The sequence below is a fragment of the Dermacentor silvarum genome, chromosome 2, assembly GCF_013339745.2.
Source record: "Dermacentor silvarum isolate Dsil-2018 chromosome 2, BIME_Dsil_1.4, whole genome shotgun sequence".
NCBI classification, from domain to species: Eukaryota; Metazoa; Arthropoda; class Arachnida; order Ixodida; family Ixodidae; genus Dermacentor; species Dermacentor silvarum.
The window spans coordinates 173,818,497-173,829,091 of record NC_051155.1 but is presented as its reverse complement, the minus strand read 5'-3'; the positions used below and the strand labels follow the sequence as shown (position 1 = coordinate 173,829,091).

General features: G+C 49.4%; 1 protein-coding gene and 1 long non-coding RNA gene across 2 annotated transcripts in view; both read left to right on the top strand.

Annotated features, from left to right (window-relative positions):
* The first annotated feature begins 304 nt into the window (after positions 1-304).
* On the top strand, positions 305-2,216 carry LOC119442142 (uncharacterized). The gene is made up of 3 exons (XR_005190052.2): positions 305-396; positions 578-654; positions 2,135-2,216. It is a non-coding gene; the product is annotated as an uncharacterized LOC119442142 (long non-coding RNA).
* The window catches only part of LOC119440569 (ornithine decarboxylase), a 14,741-nt gene continuing 6,361 nt past the window's right edge, over positions 2,216-10,595 (top strand). The window contains exons 1-4 of the mRNA XM_049662968.1: positions 2,216-2,301; positions 2,957-3,115; positions 6,986-7,151; positions 7,487-7,640. Of these exons, the coding sequence (XP_049518925.1) occupies positions 2,216-2,301; positions 2,957-3,115; positions 6,986-7,151; positions 7,487-7,640 (565 nt within the window). The remainder of the gene's footprint in view (positions 2,302-2,956; positions 3,116-6,985; positions 7,152-7,486; positions 7,641-10,595) is intronic.

Here is a 10,595-nt window from a genome sequence, read left to right as displayed (position 1 = left end):
AGTTAACACAAGGATCACCAATTGTGTATTGACTTCTGAGGTATCATGTGTCACCAGTTCACCGCTTCGCTTCTGCATGGTTGTAGGGCTTTGTCAAGCTGTTCCGAAGCGGCTTCTTTTTCTCATTTGTTTCGTTTGTGTATTTTTATATATAGAAAGGTGAGAGCCCGTTTAGCCCAACCGAGCTAAGAGAAAAATGGGAGATCCAAGTAGCCTAGCGCATGAGCCTGAGTTCTTAAATCATATATATTTCATACCAAAGCGCATGTGCATTTCACCGAACGTTTCATTTGCCACAGAAAGAAGACGACTCATTTTTTGTCTGTGACGTCAGAGACATTGTTCGGAAGGTGGAGCTCTGGCGCCAGCACCTACCACGCATCATGCCTTTTTACGGTGAGCTGTGTGCTCCTCTAGCGCTATTTTCACTGTATAGAGTATCCATCTAATGGAAACTGTCAAGTGATAAGTTTTCTTAATCTTTAGTACATATCTCCTGGCAGGATGTACATCTCCTTGTTGTCAGGCGATCCTGGGGAGTAATTAGGTTCCACCTCCACTTTTTTTTCCTTTCCAGCCATCAAAACATGTGGAGACCCCGTTCTAATTGCTGTGCTAGCTTCCCTTGGAGTGAATTTTGATTGCTCAAACATGGTAAGGAGGAGAGCACACCAGACTATCATTTGTAGATTCACGAATGATCGGAAAATAAATGATTGAATTCACGACCCGTGGTGGATATGAAGATTGCAAAGTCAGAGATCCGTCGAGTGATTTTCTCAATTTCAACCGTACGTAGCAACCTTACATTTCGTTGGGGAGAACAACGCCTTTTATGCAATAACCAAATCCATAGGGTTATTGCGTTTGAATTTAGAGACAAACGTGTTAATTAATTAAGCAAGCATGCAGCTGAGCGCAGCAGAGAGAGAGATAAAAAAGAAGGCAGGGACGTTAACCATTCAAGAGTCCACTTGGCTACCTTAAGAGGCAAGAGGCAAAAATCTGTCGCTAGACGATTCTTTGCCGCCCATTGTGCATTTGGCGCTGCCGACGGTACATGTTATTCCCATGTATAGACCGTTTTTTCATAGGCGCCACCATATTGCGTACGCACTGGCACCATCTACGGGCAGTCGGAATGCTGGCTTGGGCGAGCTCTCCGTGTTGTATGCCAAATATACGCTCGGTGATAGTTTCTTGTGTTTGTTTTCGCGCTCGCGTGGTTTATTCAATATTACGTGGTGTCTTCTACGTGGAAAACGATTCTGTGAGACGTACTGAAGTTGTTTAAGTCTCCAGGGCCGGAGTTTCCCCTGGCGTTGAGGCAGACGCAGCACTCACCGCAATGTGTGCGCGCGTGTTTTAGCCTGCAACCAGCTTCGGGGATCTGTAGTGTATTTCTGAAAATCCGTTTCACTAATGTGACCTTACTGCGGTATTCTACCTGCAGTTCTAAGCCGCGCTTTAGGAGCAATGCGTGCCGTGTGCTCTATGTGCGAGTGAAAGCGTGTGAGGGTAAGCCGGCAACCACGGCTCAATCTCGCGCACGCAAGGGCGGGAAGCAGGAAGGAAGCGCGCCTTCTTCCTCTCGCGAGCAACGTTCCGGAGGGAGGGTAGGGACGGGGGGGTGTTACTCCGCACCACCCGAGCGACCGCGCACCCTCCGAGGTAAGGAGGAGGGAGGCCGTGTACTACGCCGCGCGCTCCCGCCCGGGCGGCTGTATCTTGAAAGCCATTCGCGTTGATGCGAGCGGCGAAACGGAAGGTCAGTTCGCTCGCTGCTGCTGCCTCGATTACTCACTACAGCATTTTGACAGCTAGTTTCAGCGATCATCGAGTGAGATGCGTTCATGTTTGCTTGTGCGTGCGTGACACCATGCTTGTTAATTTAGTTAGTATGCCTATGTTTACAAGTTTATTCGGCTGATAAAACTGATATGCTTACTTCGTATAGCTGTCCACTAGTTTGCTATCGCAATCGATAGTCTGCTATCGGGCAAAACTGTGACTCGTTTTATTTGTTTACTTTTATATTTCTTATTGCTAAGAATACACGACACTGCTTCTACTGTATTGCTCGCCAATGCTCACCGATTTATTGTTCACCAATGATGTTATTTCTCTACATCAGAACGAAATTAGAGCAATACTGGAAATGGGTGTTCATCCCGATCGCATTATTTACGCCCACACTATGAAAAGCACATCTCACATGAAGTTCGCTGCGGAAAAGGGTGTCACACTGATGACTTTTGATTGCATCGAGGAAATGCACAAGGTGAAAGACATGAAGGCCAGGTATGAATTTGCTCATACTCCGAGTTATTTCATTAATCGCCACTGCACATAACAGCAATACCTTCTTTTTAATAATTCTTACGAATCATTTGTCATCACAAAAGCTACTGGCTTATCTAATTTAAAGCATTCATAATGAAAACCAATTTTACGCGCTGGTGAAATTATAGTCTGACACATATGTCGCCATGTTTCATCATCGCCATCAGCCTCTTTGAGCCCACTGCAGCGCGTAAGCCGCCCCCAGAAATCCTGAGTTAGCCCTGTCATGCAAGTAGATATCCTTTCTTACGATAACGTATGTTATCTGAACAATATAACAGTACTGACAGCCGGGCTAATTGGTCTTGGTTCATCTTTGAATTGGTTTTTCCAGCGCAAGAAACAACAAGGACGACAGAGAAGCACACACGGACGTCGTGCTCAATATATTAATTTTCATTTGAGAGTCAGCGCTGACCGTGTGTGCTTCCCTGTCGACCGTGTTGTTTCTTGCGCTGGAAAAGCCAATTGAAAGATGAACAATATGAAGTGTACGTTCTAGTTCGGAAATATTTCCTGTGTGAAAATAGAACCAACTGCTCTACTTGGTCGGTCACAGCTCTTCTATACAGCCCATAAAGATTGTGATTACGATAAAGCTGTAAAGGTACAGTGGAAACTGTTACTTCCTCCGCAGATTGCTTCTTCGAATAAAAACCGACGACAATGGTTGCAAAATATCGTTTAACGACAAATTCGGCTGCTCCGTGGACGATGCAAGACAGATTTTGAAGTCGGCGCTTGACCTTAATTGCAACGTAGTTGGGGTCACGTGAGTAATGCGTGCGCGTGACTACGCTTGTTCACTTTATCTGAACAAGCGCTAAAAATTTTGGATGTGTTGTTTGACTTTGAAATGCATTTATTGTGAAATCGTTTACTCTGAAATCTTCTAGTAACTCAAAGGAAATTCAAATGTCAGATATTACTGTCAGCATCTTTTGTTAACATATAGAGCGGTATTCAGTAATATAAATTAAAATCCAAATTCAGGAATATACAAAATGAATCTCTAATGGTTTCATGTTCCTTATTACAGAAATACCTTAATATTAGGCCAGCCGGCACAAAGCATGCCTCGCGCAAGTGACGAAGTGTGGTCGTGTAGGTTTTCGAGTGCCAAAGTGGTTCGTGGGAATGTTGTTTTCCGTTGTCACTCAGCAGCTTATTGTACATTTTATTGGTTGTTGTCGCAAAGTCATCCTTAAAGGGCCCCTAAACCACCCTATATATTTATAGATTTCAAGTAAACAAGTGCGTCGAGTTCAGAATGCTGTCACGGTCAACGATACCAAACGCTGCAGCGCTCCGCGCGGCGGGTGCTCCACAAAATCAAAAACAATGCCACGCTCCTCTCCGAGCTTTTATTGCGATAGCAGTAATACGGACACTTCAACCTGTATTTCTGCCGTCGCCGTCGCCGTGAGGTTCCGTATAGATTCCAACGGCGATAAAGCCGTCGCCGCGCGCCGTATGCGCGAGTGTAAGCGCGCGGGGGACGCGGCGCAAAGCAAACGCGACCGTCGCGCGAAAGGCGTGGGGGTATGGGAGGGAGGCGGGGCGACGCTGTGCTGCTTAACCAAATGGTTATCTTGCAACCGGGCGCAAGGGGAACTGGCCGCTCAATCTTCCACGCGAAAGCCAGAAAGCGGGAAGGCAGCGCGGGAGGGAGGGGGGGGGGGCAGCTTCTCCTCTGCCAACAACTTCTAGTCTGCACAACTCCTCTGCACTTTGCCCGGCGCTGGCGGTCGCCCGCATCGTCTCTTATCTCCACACGGCTCTGACCTTTGTATGCGCTGTGCATTCGCCGCTCAGTTTCCGTTGAAGCGATTGACCGCGCGAAGAATTCGCCCGCTGCGGCGGCTGCGCCTGCTGCCAGAGTTTTGACAGTCGTTCTCTGCGGTGTTACATTCGGCGACCAGCGGGGGCAGCGATCTTGGAAGTATCTCCTGTTTCACTGCAACGAATCGCTTCAGGAGGCTGAAAAGCCGTCCCACCGGGAAAGATCAGCGGCGACACCTTGCCTCTACACCTTTCAAAGAATACGTGTCACCCAGGCGCCGACCAAGAATATAGGAAGAGGACACTCTTGCAAAAGCGCCGCTACTACGACGCTTTTCACGGCCGCTCGACAGACCAGCTGGCCGCCAAGGCCGTTCTCCAAACAGATCCGTCGATGGCTAGCCCATTCCAGGAACACCAGACGCGTCAGTTCAAGTTAAGCGATAAGCCACCTGTCTACGAGTGTTCCCTCCTTTTTGTGGGGGAGTGAGCAGTGTGTGCCCGAGGCCACTTCTCCGAATGTGGTCGGGAAACGAAGGCGCCTGGGGATTATGCGCACCCTCGCCCTCAAGGCGGACCTTCGGTGACTCTCGACACTCCGATTGGAGGAATGGTGGGACCGCGGCTTGGACAGAGAGCTTTTAAGCATTCTTTTGCGGGTCATCGGGAGTGCTCTCCCATCTGCCCTGAGATGTAGCCAGTGCTTCGATCCAGTATGCTTCGACCCAGTCATTCTAGACTGATGAGACGTAACGTCTCGTACTCCTACTTCCCTTGTAAATAATGTAAATAAACCCAGTACTCTTCGTTGTCGATGAGAACCTCTTCCTCCCCTCAACAATGTCTTCTGGGTCAGCGTGGATGAGGCGGACGACGGCATGGGCCAGCTACCACTTGCATATGCCCGACTCCAACTCTTACAACTGCTGCCGAGGCCACGACCCCAACTCCAACAGCGGTCATTCGGTGTGATCTATTCTGGTTTACTTGTGCGCGCTGACACCACGCTTGTTAATTCAGTTAGTCCAAATGTGTCCAAGCTTATGCAGCCGACAAAACTACTATCCCTACTCCGAACAGCTCTCTACTAATTTGCTATCGCAATTGATGCTTTGCCTTTCGGGCGAAACTGCGGCACTTTTTTCGTCGTGACGTCGCCAGGGTGCATCTGGTGATGTCACCGGGGGCGACGATGTCGATTGGTCGAGCAAGAACCTACGACTTCTGGTTAGTCCGCTAGCTGGTATACGCGCGCTCCCTGCTCTTCCTCGTCGGGTTGCTCGCTTGTGCGCACTAGCAAATCGAATCGATACAGCCAGCAACGAAAGTGCCAAATCGCTCACGTTCCAACGCAGTCGTGCTTAGTGGTCTGATTAGCTGCGCGAGCAGAGTCCAACATTGTTGGCCTTTTTAGACGTGCGCGCAACACATCATCCATAGCGGCACGCTCAGCAACAGCGCGTAGCCGAGAAGCGCTGAAGATCCGTCCGCGTTACCGGCACGATAACTCGCCGCACGCTATTTGCTATTCGCGGGCCGCCGTTCGACGGCGGTTTTGCTCGCGAACAGTGAGATTTCCTTGCCGTAGAGAGGATAAAACCGGGACCCATTTGTGCGGCAGCCTCACCGCCGCTGATGGCTCAACGGCGCCGATATCGTCGCTAGGCCTTCTCCGGTTCACTTCAAAGCTAAATCGGACGGCGCTTCTGAATGAATCGCCGACGCAACAAGTCGCAATATTTTCTTACCGTTGTTGTCACTCTTCGCAATAATTGTACACAAAGAAGAAAATATGCTGATATTATAGCAGCACCGGCGGCTGCGATGCCGGCACAGCTGAGCCGGTGGTCTGCCGTCGGTAGCCTTGCACTGCAGCTGAGCTCGACAAGTATCGGAGCTCTCGTTCATGCTTAACGTTTGACAGTGGATATCGTTTTTCATAAAATGTACAATTTACGAATCACTTTATCTAGCGGCAATTTTGCTTGCAACAGAAGCTGCAGGCAGTAGCGCACCCAGGATCTCTGCCAGGGGGGGTTGACAGTTTGCCAATACCATCTAAACAGCACTAATTTCGATTTCTTCACGGGAGATTGTAAAAAAATGCGCTTTTTGCGAGTGTGCAGACGATTGCGCGTCTTACATCTTAGTTGCAGTACTCAAATGCGTAAGGAAAGAAAAGGGGTTAAACAAAAGGAGGGGTTGTAGTCGTCCTCAGGGGGGGGGGGGGGGGGTTCCAACCCCCGAATCCCCCCCCCCCGTCGGTGGGCCACTGGCTGCAGCCGATGTTTGCGTCGCCGGTGGCGGAGGCGCGCAGCTTCGCAGTTGGCCCGTCGGTAGTGAGGTGGGCGGTACGCCGGCCGAACTGCCGTCTAGTTTGGACGCCTCTCGCACGGCAGACGTTCTACGGCACTGGAGGCCGGTTCGCCGTCGGTATGTTTGCCGCTAGCGTGGGGTGCCTTAACCGGACGTGAACAGTGTTTTGAAAAGTGCTTTGGCGATGACGTAGGTCGCGTGACATTTCGAGGAGCACTCGGCGAGGAGGAGAAACCAGCCGACGAACGGGGAGTTGCCGCGCAAGGCGTGAATCGAGTGAGGGCCATGTTTCGACCATAAAACGTGTGTAAAAACGCGTGAGCGTTTTTGGCGAACGTTTGGCGAGCGTTTACCAACACAAGTGGGCAAACCTACAAGCTTTAATATTAGATGGAATATTCAATTCACAGGCTCTCTCAACCTGATTCCCATTACGTTGAGAAGAATATTTCAGGTATTCTATAATTTGGCATAATAAAATGGGAAGAAGGCGGTAATGCCCGTTTTTCCTTGTTATGTTCCTTAAAATGTGCTTTTAATCTAGGTTCCACGTGGGATCCGTCTATGAGAACCCGGAGATATTTGGCCGCGCAATAGCGCAGGCCAGGATCGTGTTCGACATAGCAGCAGATATTGGAAAGCCTATGACGGTGCTTGACATCGGAGGTGGTTTTCCAGGTGGAGTGCGCAGCAATCATAAGTTTATGCAGGTAACGTTTATTAAGTATTTTTTGCGTTACTTGGCTTACTTTGCAACTTAGCTACTGCGGCCGTGAAATAATGCACAGCATTGAAAGTGTGATGATGTAGCAGTAATTAAGCAGAAATTTTCAACTAGTTATAGTATCAGTATATTTCTTTTTTTTTACCAACGCATAAAATGATACAGAAGCTTAATACTTGGTGACTCTGTACGATATAGGCAGCTCTGATCTTGCTGGACAGCGCACACACGCAGCAGAAGTGGCGTATACGGATAGAAGTGGGCAGCAGTGACGTCTGATCAAATGCTCATTTTGACTCTTCGTTCCTGTTTCTGAAACAGGCTTGCGAGTCCGTCCAGCGGACAATCGATGAACACTTCCCGGAGTCGAGCGGAGTGCAGATCATTGCGGAGCCGGGCCAATTCTTCTGCACATCTGCATACTCCCTCGTCGTCAGAGTCGTTGGCAAGAGACGCAGTGATGCACTAATCGACGGTGAGTGTGGAAGTGCCGCGTGTGTGCAGAATTGTGCGAGTCCGAGGCGGCTTCTTAACTTTCAGCTGAAATGAAGGACGAATTGAGTAACAATGACACGCGAAACACTTTTATTGCGATAGCAATTATATGGACACTCAAAAGCAGATTTCTGCCGTCGGCGTCGCCGTCGCTGTCGCCGTCGCCTTGAGGTTCCGTATGACGTCAATGGAGATGAAATCGTCACCGCGCGCCGAACGCTGTATGTGCGAGTGAAATGGCGCGAGGGGCGCGCGCTTTCACGGGGAGTGAACGCACGGCGGAGAACAAACGCGCGTTCTGCGCCGTGCTCCCTTAAGGGCTGCAGAAGTAGGCGTCTCTTTCCTCCTTTACAATCACCATATATGTAGAGCAAACGCGCCTTCTTCCGACGCGCGAGAGGCCGTGGCGGAGGGGTGGGGAGGGGAGGGAAGGGAGGCGACGTTTAGCTGCGGCACCAAGTGCCTATTTATATCAGAAGCTCCGGCAACAGTCACCAACGCCGCACGCATTTTGAGCGAACGCGGGCAAAACGCCGACGGCGTCGACAACAGTTCTGCGTGTTGCCGGTGCTGCTGCATGTCCAAGTTTATACAGCTGATAAAGCTAATATCATTACTCCGTATAGCTCTCTACAAATTTGCTATCGCAATTGACTGCTTCGCCTTTCAGGTGAAACTGCGACAACTTTTTCACTGAAAAATCCATTTCAAGCTCTCGAAAAGGTGTAATGTCGTGGACGTACCTAAATCAGAAAGAAAAAGTTGTCGTAGTTTCACCTGAAAGGCGAACCTCTGGCTTAAGCGTTGTGCATACAAACACTACTGTTCCAGCTGATCCATTGTGTGCATACGACACCATGATACACACATTGGTTTAAGCCAGAAGAGCTGCAAACATTCTGCTAAAACTATCTAATCCTTTCATTGGGCGCTGACGCACGCCCAAGGCAGAACCCAGGGTGGGAGTTAGAGTTCTGACCGGCACCTAAGCACTTTGCTGTGTCAATATACTGCTCCGCAAGCTTTGCTTCACACAAGTAACTATACACAACAAATACAACTTACTTAGAAGTACCTTTTTCATTATTATATATCAGCACTGTACTTAATTCACACGAATAAATAAGTTGATATTATATTTCATATTGGCCGCCATGGTCACGCTAAAACTCTCAAGAAAAAAATTTTTGGTGCGGCCCTGTGCACGCCGATAGATTTCCGTCGGTCTCGTCTCGTGCCATCAAGGTGTGATGTGTTCATCGCCACTGGCGGCTTTCCTAATTACGCCAGCGTAGTGTACCCCACGAAAGCTTCTTTCTCGCGTTTTTTCGATAAGAAAAACCAGAGAGAAATCTGGGCTCTTTTGCTGGGAGCTATTGTTTTTCAAATTTTGCCTTTGCCTATACAGCTCACGGTCGCGATGTTATCGCACTTGGCCTTTATGCGGAACATCACGGCGACGCCGACGGCAACGACGACGACGGAAATTCACCTGGAGTGTCCGTATAATTGCTTTCGCAAAAAGGTTTATGGAAAATGCTGATCAAACCGAACACGTCGTAGTCATGAACGCAATGCTTTTTCGCAGTGCCACATAAAAAACGCAGAGAGAATTTATTTCGGAAAATTTATCCGCTCTTGCGTAGTGCAACACAGCTAGGGACGAACAGAGAAAAGTGCGTCCTTTTACGTAGTGCCACTGGTATTAACTAGGGAAATGCAAGTTTCGAGAAAGAAAAGTACCCGGATGCCACTGTCGCAACACACGAATGCGCACAGTGGTCATAAAAGTACGAAAAAGAAGCTCTCCTGGTTGCCTCGATGTTCTCCACGCCCGCTGCTCCATGCACGGTGGTCCCAACCATGCCATCTCCTACGGCGTCCACCATGTCAATGCCCACTCCTCGGCAGTGCACGGCTGACGCCCGAGGGCAAACAAGAAAAAAGAAGGCAAAATCCCCACAATACGCAGGAAGGAAGGAAGCAAGAGAAAAGCAGAAGGCAGGGAGGTTAACCAGGATAACGTCCGGTTGGCTACCCTACACCGGGGGAATGGGAAAAGGGAACAGAAAGATGACAGGGAGAGATAGGAGGGAAGGAAAGACGGGAAATGAGCGGTTAGTTCGCTGACGCGTGTGTTAGTGCACTAATAGTCACAGACGTTGACACAAGCCCGTCGTCCTCAAGAAGCAAAGTGCCTTCACCGCTTTATGGGCCGACGAGCGATGGGGGCGGTGTTCCAGCAGCACCTGCACGGAAAGCGTCCGATTGTCCAGTTTTTTTAGCGCGTTAGCGAGTTCTTGTCTTTCTTGGGCATATCGTGGACAGTGGCACAGCAGGTGGTCAATAGTTTCGTTGGTGCCGCAGACCTCGCATGCTGCACTGTCGGTCACTCCAATTAATGTAGAGTATGCCTTTGTGAAGGCAACTCCTAACCAAAGGCGACAGAGAAGCGAAGCTTCACGTCGAGGAAGTCCGAATGGAGGTCGGAGTTGCAGTGAGGGGTTTAATTGATGCAGTCGTGTAAGTCGTAAGTTTGGCGAGTTCCACTCGGTCAGTGAGAGACTGCGTGCCAGGTGTCGAAGCTGCCTTGCGGCGTCTGTCCTCGAAAGTGGAATTGGAACGCTGAGCTCTTCTTGGTGTGATGTGCGAGCAGCGTTGTCTGCGGAAGCATTGCCACTGATTCCACAATGACCAGGTACCCATTGAAATACAACCTCGTGGCCTTTTTGTTGGACGTGATGGTGAAGTTTCACGGTTTCGTATGTCAACTGTTCATGACAGCCGCGTCGGAGAACTGACTGCATGCACTGTAATGCCGGTTTTGAGTCTGAAAACACAGCCCATTTTGTAGGTCTTTCAGAATCAATGAATTCTAGTGCACGACGCAGAGCCGTTAGTTCTGCCGCCGTTGAGGTCGTGACATGCGATGTCT